The sequence below is a fragment of the Rhinatrema bivittatum genome, chromosome 14 (assembly GCF_901001135.1).
Source record: "Rhinatrema bivittatum chromosome 14, aRhiBiv1.1, whole genome shotgun sequence".
NCBI lineage: Eukaryota > Metazoa > Chordata > Amphibia > Gymnophiona > Rhinatrematidae > Rhinatrema > Rhinatrema bivittatum.
Window position 1 is genome coordinate 1,863,484 of NC_042628.1, and position 17,208 is coordinate 1,880,691.

Below are 17,208 nucleotides of genomic sequence, written 5' to 3' on the forward strand. Positions count from 1 at the left end.
AGTTCTGTTGACATCATCATCCGGGGCTGCGGCTAGGTTCCCGCCACGGTCCCTACTTAAACATCAATGATGCACGCAGGTGCGCCTAGGGAGGGGCGCGGCGCTGAGTAGCAGTCTCTCTCCACGGGCCACATGGAGAGGCCCAACGAACAGCAATGGGCACGGTGGCTGGACCGGGAACGCCGGGGGCTGAAGCAGGGCCGGAGGCACCAGGGGAGGCCCGAGCTGACGGCCCACCGCCGCCAGCGAGGAATCAGGAGCTGGAGTCACTGTAGAAAGGTGAGGGGGTCATGCCGCGGGACTGCTGTGGACGGCACACGTAACAGACACTGAGAGTCACATTCAGAAAGAAAGTGACACGGAGACAATCACACTCAGAAAGAGATAGAAACAGTCACACTCAGAAAGAGTATCACAGAGAGTCACACTCAGAGTGACACAGACAGTCATACTCAGAAAGAGTATCACAGAGAGTCACACTCAGAGTGACACAGACAGTCATACTCAGAAAGAGAAAGTGACACTGTGTCACATTCAATAAGACAGAGAGAGAAAGTCACACTCAGTGACACTGAGAGACAGTCACACTTAGAGAGTGACACAGAGACAGTCATTCAGCAAGCGGAACAGTGACATTGAGAGAAATGCATGTCTGCTTCTGTTCCTCATGTGCGGTACTGCATGTTATGACGGCTTCTTGGTGTTTTTTGGCTGTATGTTTCAATTTCTCGTCTTTATTCTTTATTTGACGTTTGCTCTAGCAAGGCCATGCTCTACTACTGTGCTTGATTCTCCCTTGTCCTGGCTCCTCCTTGCCTCCCTTGCTCTGCCTAGCCCCTCCTCTCCTCCTTCTCTGCCTTGGCTCCTTTGTCCTCCTTGCTCTGCCCTGGCTCCTCCATGTCCCCCTTGCTCTGCCCTGGCCCCCTCCTCTCCTCCTTCTCTGCCTTGGCTCCTCCATGTCCCCCTTGCTCTGCCCTGGCTCCTCCTCTCCTCCTTCTCTGCCCTGGCCCTCTCCTCTCCTCTGCCCTGGCTCTGCCCTGGTCCTTTCCTCTCCTCCTTCTCTGCCTTGGCTCCTCCATGTCCCCCTTCCTCTGCCCTGGCTCCTCCTCTCCTCCTTCTCTGCCCTGGCTCCTCCATGACCCCCTTGCTCTGCCCTGGTCCTCTCCTCTCCTCCTTCTCTGCCCTGGCTCCTCCTCTCCTTGTCTGCCTGATCTGGCCTGGCTCCTTTTCTCTCTTCACCCCCCTCTCGGCTCTTCCTTTCAACATTCAAATAACTTTATTGGCAGAAGAATGTTACATGCGTGGCTAACGTAATATACAACATAATTAAAATAAAAAGATAGCAAAAGGGAAACATTACAAAATATTAATGCATCAAGTAAAGGTGCTCGGGTAGCTCCTCCTCCTCCTCCCCCCGCGGGTCACATGGCTGCCTGCACGGGGTGGGAAGAGGCCGGGCCGGGAGGCGCAGTCACTTCCTGCGGGGAGAGGCGGCTCTGGCTGTGCTGGAAGGTGCTGCCCAGCCCGGTGCCGGCTCCCGTCCTCTCCCCGGGATCGGCCATGAAGAAGCAATTCAACCGCATGCGGCAGCTGGCGAGCCAGACCGTGGGCAGGCGAGTGGATCTGGGATTGTCGGGGGGAGGAGGGATGCGGTTAGTGACTCCTGCCCCCCCCCCCCCGCCCGCTCCTTTCATCGTCGGGGGGGCCTCCTATGGGCCTCGCTGCTGAGCACGGGCGAGTCCCCCAGGGCTGCCTGTAATGCTCTCCGGTCCAGACGTGCCCGGGCCTCAGGGGGGACTTCCCTGCGCCAAGACTTCTTGCTCTGCTTTGTGGCCCATTTTTTTTTCTTGTTCTCACTGTTTCGTTTCCATCGGCTCAGGTTTCTGGCAGCCTGCTCCCTTCCTTCCTTCTCTCTTTTTTCCCCGTTTCTCACTGTTTCGTTTGCATCGGCTCAGGTTTCTGGCAGCCTGCTCCCTTCCTTTCTTCTCTCTTTTTTTTTCCCGTTTCTCACTGTTTCGTTTGCATCGGCTCAGATTTCTGGCAGCCTGCTTCCTTCTCTCTTCTTTCCGTTTCTCATTGTTTCGTTTCCATCGGCTCCATTTTTTTTCTTGTTCTCACTGTGTCGTTTCCATCGGCTCAGGTTTCTGGCAGCCTGCTCCCTTCCGTTTCTCACTGTTTCGTTTGCATCGGCTCAGATTTCTGCCAGCCTGCTCCCTTCCTTTCTTCTCTCTTTTTTTTTTCCCCGTTTCTCACTGTTTCGTTTGCATCGGCTCAGGTTTCTGGCAGCCTGCTCCCTTCCTTTCTTCTCTCTTCTTTCCGTTTCTCACTGTTTCGTTTGCATCGGCTCAGATTTCTGGCAGCCTGCTTCCTTCTCTCTTCTTTCCGTTTCTCATTGTTTCGTTTCCATCGACTCAGGTTTCTGGCAGCCTGCTCCCTTCCGTTTCTCACTGTTTCGTTTGCATCGGCTCAGATTTCTGCCAGCCTGCTCCCTTCCTTTCTTCTCTCTTTTTTTTCCCCGTTTCTCACTGTTTCGTTTGCATCGGCTCAGGTTTCTGGCAGCCTGCTCCCTTCCTTTCTTCTCTCTTCTTTCCGTTTCTCACTGTTTCGTTTGCATCGGCTCAGATTTCTGCCAGCCTGCTCCCTTCCTTTCTTCTCTCTTTTTTTTTTCCCCGTTTCTCACTGTTTCGTTTGCATCTGCTCAGGTTTCTGGCAGCCTGCTCCCTTTCTTCTCTTCTTTGGCCTTGGCTGAGCTGGTCTGCCTTTGCACTCTTACTAATGGGGTGCAAGTGCTGTGCAGACTCCAGTACAACAGTGTTGTCACATTAAAAACTGCCTTCTATAAACGTAAGTTGGTGCGACCTTTAAAAATGTTACCTCCAAAATATTGCAGGATGATTGTCCAAAGCTTGGTCCTAGCCAGCTGGATTATTGCGGTACACTGGGTATTGGGCTTCCAGATGGCTTATTGTGTGCGATGCATGGCTGAGAATGCGGCTGCCTGGGTCCTAACAGCGAACCTATAACCCCAGGCCTGAGGGACTTACATTGGCTGCCGGTTAAATGGAGAGGGGTAGGTTCAGGTTGGTAACTATTGTTTTCAAACTTTTGAAGACGTTGTCTCCATGAGTATTAAAAGATCATACTGTGCTCTATACTCCAGGTCCTTCCTTGAGATCTGAGGGTACCCAATTGTTACTTATTCCCCCAGTTAAAAAATGTAGATGGTTCACACTAGAGGGTGTGTGTTTTCCTCAGCCGCACCAATGAGTGGAACAAATTGCCAGTGGAACTGAGACAGCTGCAGGAATTTAGTGTGCAGGAAGGCAGGAAAGGCCATGGCTGAAGTAGTGTGACTTTTTTTTTTTAATATGTGTAATATGTAAGTTTTGTATTTTAAGTGCTGGATGTGTAACTTTGCTTCATGTTGATTTTATGATTGTTTTATTGTAATCTGCACTGAATATATTTATGGAGGTGCTGGAATATAAGAACTGAAAGCAGCATTTCAGACTCTTGTGAGCTTCCTATCGCGTGCATGCAGAATGAGACGGGAAACGTTATGAATTCCTCGCTTTATACCATGCAGACTCTACCTGCCTCTTCTACTGGCACTCGGGCCTAATGTGCAACCAGTTACAGTCGCAGACTCATTCTGCAAAAGTTGACAGGAACTGTTTGGGGAAAAAAAAATGTGGCTTTATGGCCCAGAATGCCTGGCTGGCTGGATCCTGGTGAGATTTGGTGCTGTATTGCAGGTGCTGTCGGGGTGTGGCCGTCCCAGGAGCTGTAGTGGGGACATTCCTTGGCCAGGTTACCAGCTGTTGTATGACAGGTTTGTTAGGTGTTGACAGGTGTTCCTTTGAAGAGGTAGCTTTTTATCTCCCTTTCTTGTACTCTGAGTTTGTCATGCAGTGACTTGGAAGCATCACTTTTTAAAGCATGTGTGGATTTTGAAATCTACCTCTGCCTAAATAGCTTGAAGAAGCAAACATGGATTTCCAACTGCTTCCTCCCTTTCACATTCATGTCAGGTGCCTTCAGTTTGATCAGCGTTGATGCCAAAAGCAGCTCTGATCCCTCCCCTGTTTGTTTCATTCTGAAAACAGGAGTTCAGTTTGGTCATGGCAGTAAATACCCTGAAACTTCGAGTGAGCTATGGATGCTTGAATGCCCTCGGAGCCTGACAGGATGTTTACATTTGCAAGAAAACAAATTGGAAGACATCTCATGTAGCCGGGCGGCAGTACTGATAGATGAGACCAGTCCTCTAAGGGACTTCTGTTGTTCAACAACAATTAAAAAGACTGAGCTGAATATTGTGCCCAACTCTGGCCGCATTTTGCCCTAATGTGGGGCTGAAACAGAGCAGGGTAATAATCCACAATACAAGCACAGGCATTGTAATGTTAAAAACAGAGACAGATATCCTGATATAATCCTATAAATAAATTATTACTCGCATAAGGAGACGAAGAATAAGATAATTATCTGGCATCTTAAAAAATATATATATTTATAGGATTATATCAATAAAGCTGTCTGTTTTTAACATTACAATGCCTGTGCTTGTATTGTGGATTAATATTATTACATTGCTGTGTTTCAGCCCCTGAACCAGAGTCGGGCACAATATTCACCTCCGTGTCTTTAAAGGATTCCCTTACGTAAAGAGGACTGGTCTCAGCTATCACTACTGCCTCCTAGCCGTCCATTTACTACCAGATGTACAGAGACTGTCTCTGCTCTGCGGAGCTCACATCTAGTCAGGACTCTGAGATAAGGCTTCAGGAGGTATTTGTTGTAGGAAACGTTGCCATCTCTGGGCTTGGTTCGGTGGCCACTAATCCCCCCTCTGTTGAAGATCTCAGACTCATTCTTTATAGCACTAAATCCAGCTTTGGCTCTGAAGGAGGCCGAGAATGGCATTAAGCATGGTATTTTCTTCTCTAGCTGTACACTTGGAGCATTTTTTTCCGGTGAGGAGCCCTGGGCTAGCAAAGAGTGAGGTTATGCTCTGGAAAATGTTTTTCATTTCTCTCCTAGCAGCATCTTCAAACTGTGCATGTTTCTAGGTACAATATTAAATGTTTTATGCAGAGATGTAATTTCCTTTTTGGAACGAGTTTGATGTGCCGTAGGGCAGTCAATGAAGGATAATATTTTGTCTTGGGCAGCTTACAGTGGCATATGGTATAGTAAATAGCCCAGCATTTCCCTATGTAGAAGTGAGAGAATTATTTACTGCAGCTCCTTATGAGAGCCCGGCTTCCAATCCCCTGTCTGAGCAGAGCTCTTATTTTCAGAATGCACTGTTAATTGTTGAATTGGGGGACCCTCTGAAAAGGGTCATCAGATTTCAGATAAACATTGGACAAGTGATAGGAGTTCTCCTTGTAACTAGCTGGGTTGTAAATTGTTGTACCATTGGTATTGTGTGCCTGACATGGGAGTCATTGGCTTAAAGATGGCAGGAACCATTGTTACTACTTTGGGAGTTGCTCTTGACCTACAAGTTGCCTCGGGTCCATCAAATTTCTTCTATAGTTGAAAAGGCCATTTTGATCTTAGATATATCCATCAGTTTGGGAGCCTCATGAATTGATTATTGTAACTCCAACTGAAAAGACTAGAACTGCTTCAGGATACATCAGCTAGATTAATCTAGGGCCTTAAGATATGATCATATGACGCCTACCTAGCACAATTGCACCAGCTTCCGATGAAGTTTAAAGTTGTGTCTTATTAGTTTTCCTTTATATCTTGCTAGAGTTGTAACTGCTCCTCCTCCACTCTCCCCAGAAGGGTTTATGCGTTCTTCTGGAGTCGGCCAGGCGTCTTCTTTTTGCTTCAAGGCTCCTTTACTTTTGTAATATTTTACCAGCTGATATTTGTTCAGAAGCAAACTATGCACAGCTGAGAGAGGCAGTGAAAGCTTTGTTTTTTACGCAAGCATTTAATAACCTCTTGTAACAACTAACTTGCCAGCGTTTGTTTGGTTTATGTACGTTATTCGTGTTTGTTTAAATTTACTTTTTATTTGTAGTTGCATTTTTGTATTGTTAAATGGAAAACAAAGTCAAAATTTATCTTCTTGTACCCCTGCTTGGTTAATGTGATTTTCGGGGGAGAGAGAAGAGGAGGTGACCCAGGACAGAGCGTTGGGACCCGTTGACTGGTACTGGGAAAGCAGGGCAGGGGGCTACAGCAGAAGTGCCCTGGGAGAGAGAGTCGTGATGGAAGTAAATGTGAGCATAGAGTGGCAGGGAGTATCCAGTGGAAGAAGATCCCTGCTGTTGGCCATGAAGAGGTCACGGGAGATGTCAGCAAGGGCCATCTCCATGGAATGTGGGGGGCGAAAGCCAGATTCTAAAAAATAGAACCCCATGGTCCAAATATTATCAATATGTGATCTCACTTCTAAACGATAAAGGTAATGGTCATCTTATGAAAATAACCATCATATCTAGCTTTTTTTGAGGGGTGGTGTGATCACAGCATGTTTAAAGGCTGAGGGAAGTGATGTGTTTTTAGGACACAGGTATTACTAAACAGTTTTCTTAAACACAATGATTAAAACCCACCCTTTGGAGTTACTAATGCTGTGGGTAGTTCCTTGTAGAAAAAGCCCATGGAATATCATGACTCTCGTACAGTTAAATTACAGCACATCCTATCCCCAAAGGTCTGACTCAAATACCAACATTAAGTGATGTCTGCACAGGGCTGGAAAAATCTTGGTAGGCAGGTTACCTAGTTGCTAAACCTCAGAAAAGCAAGAAAAAAAAAAGTAAACTTAAAGACAGAAATAAGAGAAGTCAAGCAAAATATCAACAGTAAGAAAAAAGTGCACCTCAGTGTTGGTGCTGCTCACCTACATATTTTTAAGACCGAGGTGGAAATATTTTTAGCTCTCTTAAATATGACTTCTGCTAGTCATGCAGCAGATAAAACGACCACAAAATATACAAAGAACTAAAGGTGCTGCTTGTACTTGTGATGTTGATTTGAATTACTGCAGTATCAGCCACCTGGAAAGGTCCTCCATCTGCTGAGCTCGCTTGTCTGCTTCCCAGCTAAACGCTGGGCAGTCTGTGTAAGAAGACAGCGACCCGTGTCTCCGATGAGCAGATGTTACTGTGCATCTCCTCTAAGTGACCTGTGCTGGGCAAAGTGAGAAGAGTAGGGGCGCCTGCTGTAGTGGATGCACCAGCTCTTCTGTGGCAATGTGCTGTTTATGGCATAATCCTGTTTCATGTACTTGATGGACACTGTCTGTCTGTCTGGCATTTGTCCTCTTGCATACTTTGAATTTGGGTTGCATTGTTCGTCGTTCCATTTAAGTACAGGAGGTACCTGTCTCAGAGTTCAGGTCATGAAAGCATTTTTCCTCATTCTGTATCTATGGGAGGGAAAAGCTCAGTTTATACCTGGTGAGGCAGTGGAGGGTGAAGCGACGTGAGGGCAGCAGTGGGATTCCAGCCCTGCCTGCCCCTCTGTGTGGCAGGCATTGCCTGGGCACCCTGTCGCCTTTCTGTCCTGTGACGGTTCTGCTGGGTTTCACAGCGCTGCTTCTGCCAGGGCGCTGCGTAGGACTAGTTTCTTACTCGTGCCTGCAAACAGTGTGGGAATTGGAGTAGAAGAATGTATGGACCTGTCCCAGTGCGTTCCTCTTCTCAGGACAGTCTTCTGCTCCCATGGGGATTATCCGCAGCATCCACTTCAGAGTTACCATGTAAATATCATTTAAAAAGTTGACTTAATTTTAAATTTAACTATTTTAAGGGCTAAACGCACACTGCAGTGGGGTGCAGTCTGACGTGCCGAGCGTGGGGAGCTGTGCGGTGTGCCAGGAAAGGCAAACCAGACGTCCCCGCATCAACACTGGGAATTATGGCTTGGTTAGAGCACTAAACAGGAAGACTTTTATTTAACATTTAATTGTTTAACCATCGACTATTTTACATCCTTACTTCAGATGAGACAATTTGTTGCTAAATAATATCTACAGTTAAGGGTTAACAAACAAGCTGTAGGTGAGACTTTTTATTGGACTAATTAATTCATAAGAATATAAGAAATTGCCAGGCTGGGTCAGACCAAGGGTCCATCAAGCCCAGCATCCTGTTTCCAACAAAGGCCAAACCAGGCCACAAGAACCTGGCAATTACCCAAACACTAAGAATATCCCATGCTATTCCCTAAGTCAGCTTGATTATTAGCAGTTAATGGACTTCTCCAAGAACTTATCCAAACCTTTTTTGAACCCAGCTACACTAACTGAACTAACCACATCCTCTGGCAACAAATTCCAGAGCTTTACTGTGCATTGAGTGAGAGAATTTTCTCTGATTAGTCTTAAATGTGCTACTTGCTAACTTCATGGAATGCACCCTAGTCCTATTATTTGAAAGTGTAAATAAGTCACATCTACTCGTTCTAGACCTCTCATGATTTTAAACATCTCTATCATATCCCCCCTCAGCCGTCTCTTCTCCAAGCTGAACAGCCCTAACCTCTTCAGCCTTTCCTCATAGGGGAGCTGTTCCATCCCCTTTATCATTTTGGTTGCCCTTCTCTGTACCTTCTCCATCGCAACTATATCTTTTTTGGGATGCGGTGACCAGAACTGTACACAGTAGGGATGTGAATCGTTTTAGGACGATTAAAATTATCGTCCGATAATTTTAATATCGTCTTAAACCGTTATGGAACACAATACAATAGAGATTCTAACGATTTATCGTTATAAATCGTTAGAATCGTGAGCCGGCACACTAAAACCCCCTAAAACCCACCCCCGACCCTTTAAATTAAATCCCCCACCCTCCCGAACCCCCCCCAAATGAGTTAAATAACCTGCGGGTCCAGCGGCGGTCCGGAACGGCAGCGGTCCGGAACGGGCTCCTGCTCCTGAATCTTGTTGTCTTCAGCCGGCGCCATTTTCCAAAATGGCGCCGAAAAATGGCGGCGGCCATAGACGAACACGATTGGACGGCAGGAGGTCCTTCCGGACCCCCGCTGGACTTTTGGCAAGTCTCGTGGGGGTCAGGAGGCCCCCCACAAGCTGGCCAAAAGTTCCTGGAGGTCCAGCGGGAGTCAGGGAGCGATTTCCCGCCGCGAATCGTTTTCGTACGGAAAATGGCGCCGGCAGGAGATCGACTGCAGGAGGTCGTTCAGCGAGGGTTCCGGCGCCTCGCTGAACAACCTCCTGCAGTCGATCTCCTGCCGGCGCCATTTTCCGTACGAAAACGATTCGCGGCGGGAAATCGCTCCCTGACCCCCGCTGGACCTCCAGGAACTTTTGGCCAGCTTGTGGGGGGCCTCCTGACCCCCACGAGACTTGCCAAAAGTCCAGCGGGGGTCCGGAAGGACCTCCTGCCGTCAAATCGTGTTCGTCTATGGCCGCCGCCATTTTTCGGCGCCATTTTGGAAAATGGCGCCGGCTGAAGACAACAAGATTCAGGAGCAGGAGCCCGTTCCGGACCGCTGCCGTTCCGGACCGCCGCTGGACCCGCAGGTTATTTAACTCATTTGGGGGGGGTTCGGGAGGGTGGGGGATTTAATTTAAAGGGTCGGGGGTGGGTTTTAGGGGGTTTTAATGTGCCGGTTTTGCGATTTTTAGATTTTTCACGATATTTTACCCCCCCAAACGGCAACAATACGATTCCCTCCCCCTCCCAGCCGAAATCGATCGTTAAGACGATCGAGGACACGATTCACATCCCTAGTACACAGTATGCAAGGTGCGGTCTCACCATGGAGCGATACAGAGGCATTGACACTTTTTTTTGTTTTATTAACCATTCCCTTCCTAATAATTCCTAACACTATTTGCGTTTGTGACAGCTGTAGCACACTGAGCCGATGATTTTAAAGTATTATCCACTATGACACTTAGACTTTTCCTGGGTGGTAGCTTCTAATATGGAACCTAACATTGTGCAACTATAGCATGGGTTATTTTTCCCTATATGCAACACCTTGCACTTCTGTCCAATCGACTCCCTCACAGGTTTCATGCTTCGGATATATTTTTTAAAGTTTTTATGAATTTTTTGCCTCTACGGCCAACTTCATTTCAAATTCTCTCTTAGCCTGCCTTATCAATGTTTTACACTTAACTTGACAATGCTTATGCTTTTTCCTATTTTCTTCAGATGGATCCTTCAAATTTGAATGTCTTTCATAGCTCCCCTATCTCACCTTTCCTCTAGAGTGTACATGTTTAGATCTTTGTCTATCCCCATTTTTTCACACTCTCTCATATCCCGCTACTGTCTGGACGACATGTCTCAAGGAGACAGTAACTTTGGATAAGCAGTTCTGTGTAGCCTGTTTAGCCAGTAGTCTATTCTCCTCCACTTGAAGGGGCTGGGTTGTCTTTTTAAATACTTGCTCCGCAATGCTACTCTCATTGGGACTCCCCACGCCTTATGGCTGATTCATGCCTACTTGTTGACGGAAGAAGCTAAGTTTGTTTACCTGTTAACAGGGTTCTCTATAAATAGCAAGATGACTTAGCCTTACTTAATTCCTGTCCGTCTCCCTGGAGAGTCGACTACCTAGCTAAAGCATAAGCTCTGGAACAGACCGAGGGGGCTCACCTAGCTGTGTGTGTGTGTGTGTGTGTGTGTGTGTGTGTGCATTGGCTCCCATGCCTGCTCAGTAAAGTGTGTGGGGGTTTTTTTAATTCCTTTTTTAACCCACTCTGAAAATTAGTTCTGTGTCAGTGCCCTCAGATGGTGTCTCCCACACATTGTAACTAACTCGTCCTTAAATGTGAGAGATTTGCTTGCAATAGTTCAAGCTCTAGTTATTTCAAGAATGTTACTACAATTTTGTGTTTCTGGGCCTTCCTAATTCAGGTTTTGGAAAATAATGCAGTATGAATTATTAGTGAGCTTTTAAAAAGACAGAACATGCATCACCCTTGTTGGCCAAATTCCAGTGGCTCCCTGCGTGTTATTGAAGGCCTCAGCATTTTATGTACAGAGCCTTACATTGTGCAAAGAAGTGATTGTTTCTTATGTGACCTACAGATGCTCTCAGGTCTGTGTGGAGTGACAGCCACTCGGAAAACAGGAGGAAGAAAGCATTTAAGCAGATCCGGGTGCTGGAATCCTATTCTGGGGAGTTTGGAATTAAGGGCACCTATTTTAGCTTTCAGGAAGATGTTGAAATTTTGCATTTTTTAAGATGCTGTTTGACTTGGTTGTCTAAAATGAAATATTATAGTATTGTGGGGGAGAGGGCATTTGATTTTTAGTCAGCTTTAGTTGGTTATTTTTGAATGTTATCTAATTTGTGTTAGATTTAGCAATTTTGTGTTTGTTTGTGAATTTTTTGTTTTCTGTTACATAATGCCACCCCTAATGCCCTCTCAAGGTTAACCCCATGGTGCTTGGAGGGCCCTGCAAAGCACTGCTCGGCTCCACCTGCTTCTGCGCACATAATCCCTACACAGGCAACCTCCCAGCTGGGTTCTCACTTTTCCCACAAGCTATTTCCTGGTGGTTTCTAGAGACGCACCACACTGTCCCCACACAACTCAAGGGTCTGAGTTTCATTTCATTTATTGTACACCGCCTTAAAGGTCATCAACTTCCTTATCCTGCTAGAGCAGTCATTACATATGGGATTTCCCTCCTCCATAGTTGATGGAGACAGAGGACACTTGAGGTATAAAGGGGGTGTGGCCTAGACCAATATCAGCAGTCCTTGTCCCTGGAAACTGCGGACATGTGAAGATAGTGTGTGTGGTTCCTTAAGGTTTAACATCCGCCCCCTAGGGGCAGCAACCAAGGGAAAATCCAGAACCCTCTTCAAGGGGATTCTGAAAGCCCCAGGCCTTTAGGGAAGCAGCATGATATGGAAAAAAAAAATCGCCCCAGAGTTGGTATTAGATGGCTGCTCTACTATAATTCCAGAAAGAGGAGCTGGCCGCTCTCATTTCCAGGGTGGTAGCAGCTCTAGCAAATGTCTCTTATGCTTGCAAAAAAAACAAACCCAGCAGAAGGAGATCCTTCCCTCCAGGGTACCAAGAAGTCACCAAGGATCTTGCCCACAGGAGGGGAGTGTAAAAGCCTCCTCAGAATCTGCTGACCTGGTGCTTGACCTCCGGCAATCATGCTGAAGACGGTCATTGTGGTAGAAGAGGGGTCAGCGCTGAGGCCAGGACAGAATATTGGAGGCAACCTTGAAACAGGCCTTTTAAGGCAATGATTCTAGAGATAATGGGGCCTGAGCCACTCTGTATTGGCTTCAGTGGGTCCTGGTCAGCTTATGTTTAGCCCGGATGGAAGCGGCCTTAGCGTTCTGGTGAGGATATCATGTAAGGCTCTTGAATTCAGAGAACAGTCATGGCGCCTGCTCAATACAGTGTGTGGCTTAAAAAAAGGAGGGGGCTCAAGTTATCTACATGTGTCCCACTTCTGGATGGAGAGTACCCAGCATCCTCGGACCTAGTGGAAGCTCACTCCCATATTTCCGTCTGAGTCAGGCTCTGTGTATTGGGCTACTTGCCCAAGGGTGGCTTTCAACCTAGCAACAGCCCCTAAAATCTTGTGGTGGGGATTCCAGCAGCCCTTCACATGCAGGGCATTATGCCACACCCGTACGTTAGACATCTGGCTTATAAGCGCCAGATTTGGCTCAGATGGCCATCAGGCCTACAAAATAATCCCCCACCTCTTTTGATGGGATGGGAATAGAGAGGGATCTCATTTGGATGCTAAGGGCCCTGGGAAGGTGGCTTCTGTGGAAGGCTATTTCGGGAAATAGATTTCCTTGAAGGAATTTGCTTGATTGACACCTCAATAATAGCCAGCTTGGCCCTGCAGAGATCCTAATCTAGGAATTTCTCAAGGTCCAGTTCCATCGCTCCCACCAAAAGTAGTATCAGCATTCCATGTGCATTAATATTCAAGTCCTCAGCAGTGATGACTGTCAGAAGAAAAGAGAATCCGTGGAGAAAAGTTGTACACCGGATTCTCTTGCCGTACCTGAAGGTAACAACATTGTAGGAGAACAGTCAAGCTGTTCCTGATATTGGGTGTGCCCAAAAACTGTTAAGTGGCATTTAAGGCAGTGCTTCTCAACCCAATCCTCTGGGCACACCTAGCCAGTCAGGTTTTAAGGATATCCTAGAAATGCACCTACAGACCAAATACAAAAATGCTGGGATCATCAATCTGTCACAAAATAGAACTAACAAACTAAAGAGTTTATTTACAAATAAAACAGTGAATGGGGAAAATATTTAATTCACAAACAGGTAAAATAAGGATTCATGTAGTTAGTGTAAAACTTGTCTAGTTAGCATTATTTAGCCTGTGCTTGTGGAGGTCCACAAGAATGTGTAGAGCTGGAGCAGATCAGCTTACTCTATACTCTCAGCCAGGAGTGGCGAGTTCTAGCAAATTCTGGGCTGGGCCACTCTGTACAGCCAATGAAAGCATAAGGCACCAACCTCTGACCAATAGTGATACTGAATGTTGTAAAATTACACCACCTTATAGAAACTGGGGAAGCTGCATTTCAAGCTTCATTTTGGGGTATACAAACAGCAGGTCAACAGGAAACCAACCACTGAGCACTAAATGAGTTAGGCTGCCATGTGCTTGTCAGTCCCAGGATTGAAAAGGGAAGGTGTTGCTAGGAAAACAAGTCTGTGCAAAATGAGAAATCTCACAGGCCCAAAAGATCCACATTTTACTAGTTTTGTGTTGCTAAATTGTAATTTGTATTGCTGTTCACTTTGAACATAACTATCTATGATGTGGCAGAATATAAAACTGAATACATAAACCTGATACCTTTTTGTATTTACAGGAGGAGAAGCATTTTTGGTTCTAGTTCTCCAGTGTTGCATTGCATACAGTGTCTGGCTCTTTTTGGAGTTTCCACTTTTTCTCTACATGTTTCTATTTATGCTTTATGGTCTTTTTATTCTGTATTTGGTGAGAGTGCATGTGTGACTGGCATGTAGCTCCTGTGTAGGGATCTATTTAACAGCTTGGCTTGTTCTGTTCTCCTAATAGGTGTATTGGAGTGTTATTGCCTGGTGTAATACTTGCAGTGTTGCCTCTTCATGGATAGGATTGTTTAAGTCCTGTGAATTAGTGCTGCTTTTATATGGCAAGTTTGTTAGGTGCTGAGTTTATTTGATCGGGTTTTGTGTTGTCACTGTGTGCCTGGATATGGAGGTGGTTTGTGTTGCTGTTACTAACAATACCACCAGATTTAGAAAATGAGTTTTTTTTCTATGGTGAGTAGTAAGTCTTAGTACTGCTCTGCATGCACTGTTGGTGTCTGTTTACAGAATCGGAGGAGGTACAGGGTTTCTAGTGGGGTTATGTCCCATTCTGTAGAGTTTAGGCTTAATGATAGACCCCAGACCTCACTCCCATATAAGAGGATTGGATGACTGATGCTATCATAATTTTAATAGCAGCTTTATTGGGGAGGGGGCGGGGGAAGAGGTTTCTTTATTGCATACAGGGTCCTTAGAACTTCTTTTTGTATTTTATAACTGTGTGAAATGTATATTCATATTTTCATCTTGGTCAGAATCTTAATATTTGGATGTCACACAACGTTAGCCCTGAACATGTCTAAGACCGAGGCACTTATCTCGGCTCAATGTTGATATCATCAGCACCCATCACAAATCACTCTTTGCAAGTGGCTACCTATGCAAAGAGTTTGGGAGCACTTGTTGACTCCAAACTATCTTTTCAACCTCAAATAAAAGAAATAATTGTCTGTTTTTATTTTGAGGTCTTTAGCCATTTCTTGAGCCTAACGATTTTAGGACCGTTGCACAGGCTTTCATTTTGCCTTTAGTTGCCTGCTGCATACCTAATTATTCTTTAAAAGCATTATAGGTGCTACAAAATGCATCCACTAGACTGATCACAGGAGTGGCACTTAGGATCCTATTTCACCAGTCCTAGCTAATCTTCATTGGTTGACGGTGACATTTCAGTTAAAATATTTTATTGTGATGACGTTTATGTATGTATTGCAGGTGATACACAAATTTTAAATAAAGGTAAAGTGGCAAGCCTGGTGCACAGGTTACCATGGGCTAATGCAATGCTGTATTTGTGCAATCCGCCTGCAGCATTGAATTCTAATCAAAGACGTCATCTTGATGTCCCTTTCATTTGTGTGGTGCGCCTTGCTGAGACTCCTGAGAAGGCCTTCCTGCTCACTTCGCCAGTAGTTTGGAATTCCTTGCTGGCCGAACTCCACCTTACGAATTGTGTGAAACATAAATCTGTGCTCAAGTCTTGCTTCTTCCGGAGAGAATTTTTGTTATGGTGTTGCTGCTGACTGTTTATAGTCGCAGGTGCATAAGTCTGCTTCCATTTTTTCAGTTATGCTTTTAGTTCTTAATTAGTTTTTGTTATGTCTGTGATGATTTCTTGTTTGTATCTTTGTAAGATGCCTAGAGCTTGGCACCAGTAATATTTGTGCATGATTTGTGGGGAGGCTGGGCAAGGACTGATGTTATATTTGATTGTCATTATTGTGTAAAATCTTAAATTGTAATTAGTTGTGTTGGAACACCTTTAGAGTATCTTTTTATAAAAGTTTTTTAATATAAAACTCTCAGATACACTTAATGTTGGTCCAAGGTATGCATAGTCTAGGATGTGTTCTGACTTTCACATTTTTAGGAAAGATTTAAATTTGTGATGGAGATTTTTGAACCTTTTATGGGAAACCATAATTCACTTCCTTGCTAAAACTGTGTGATGGAATCCAGGAAGGAGTCTGATTTAAGCCTCAGAACTGACCTTGTTCTCTGACTTTATCACATCGATGCTAATCTAACACATTGGTAACGGTATGTTCCTGTCTTGCCCTTCAGTCACTACCAGTGTGCACTCTGCTCCTATCTACTCCTGCCTTGCAATGCTTAAGGGAAAATTAAATCCAGCATTGCCAGTCCTATAGCACCATTAATTGGTCCCAGGTTACAAGATCTAGAGGTTTTCACCCTCTGCATACAGGACTTGCACTGTACAGAATTCAGAATATTACTCAGTGTGGAACTTTCTTCTATTTATTTATTTATTTTTTAAATACAAACTCAGTCTCTTAGAACAATGCATCAGACATCCTGAAAGATTAATTGGTCAGGTCAGTGCCATCATAAAAATACATAGCTTCAAAGCGACAAAAATGGTACACAGGATGGCAGAAAATGTTCTGTTCCTCGGGACCTTCTAGGAAGCAGCTGGTCTGTGAATCGTGTTCAGCCTTGTTTAGTGTTTACTGATCTTACCTTGGCTGGAACAGACTTCTTATTTCGTAGCACACCATGACAGTAATTGGGAGTGTGTGACTCCTGTCTGTCTGTGAGGTTTGCAGAAGCCAGCTGACACCCTGCCTCCTCTTTGAGATGGAATCGTATGCTGAGCGCACACCGTGCCCACTCCTCTTCCAGTCTCTTATGGAAGTGCATACTGATGGGAGAGAATATGGAATCCTGTGCTGAGCGCTCGCCCTGCCCGCTCCTCCTCCAGTCTCTTATGGAAGTGCATACTGATGGGAGAGAATATGGAATCGTGTGCTGAGCGCACGCCCTGCCTGCTCCTCCTCCAGTCTCTTATGGAAGTGCATACTGATGGGAGAGAATATAGAATCGTGTGCTGAGCGCACGCCCTGCCCGCTCCTCCTCCAGTCTCTTATGGAAGTGCATACTGATGGGAGAGAATATGGAATCGTGTGCTGAGCGCTCGCCCTGCCCGCTCCTCCTCCAGTCTCTTATGGAAGTGCATACTGATGGGAGAGAATATGGAATCCTGTGCTGAGCGCACGCCCTGCCCGCTCCTCCTCCAGTCTCTTATGGAAATGCATACTGATGGGAGAGAATATGGAATCGTGTGCTGAGCGCACGCCCTGCCTGCTCCTCCTCCAGTCTCTTATGGAAGTGCATACTGATGGGAGAGAATATGGAATCCTGTGCTGAGCGCACGCCCTGCCCGCTGCTCCTCCAGTCTCTTATGGAAGTGCATACTGATGGGAGAGAACATGGAATCCTGTGCTGAGCGCTCGCCCTGCCCGCTCCTCCTCCAGTCTCTTATGGAAGTGCATACTGATGGGAGAGAATATGGAATCCTGTGCTGAGCGCACGCCCTGCCCGCTCCTCCTCCAGTCTCTTATGGAAGTGCATACTGATGGGAGAGAATATGGAAT

At 45.9% G+C, this 17,208-nt stretch overlaps 1 protein-coding gene across 5 annotated transcripts in view; it reads left to right on the forward strand.

Moving 5' to 3' along the window:
• Positions 1-1,410: 1,410 nt before the first annotated feature.
• ARHGAP17 (Rho GTPase activating protein 17) overlaps positions 1,411-17,208 on the forward strand; it is a 97,190-nt gene continuing 81,392 nt past the window's right edge. For all 5 annotated transcript variants that reach the window (XR_003852731.1, XM_029577619.1, XM_029577620.1 and 2 more), the window contains exon 1: positions 1,411-1,613. Coding sequence is in view for 4 of the 5 variants with exons in the window: in XM_029577619.1 (XP_029433479.1) it covers positions 1,426-1,613 (188 nt within the window). In the remaining variant the exon portion in view is untranslated. The remainder of the gene's footprint in view (positions 1,614-17,208) is intronic.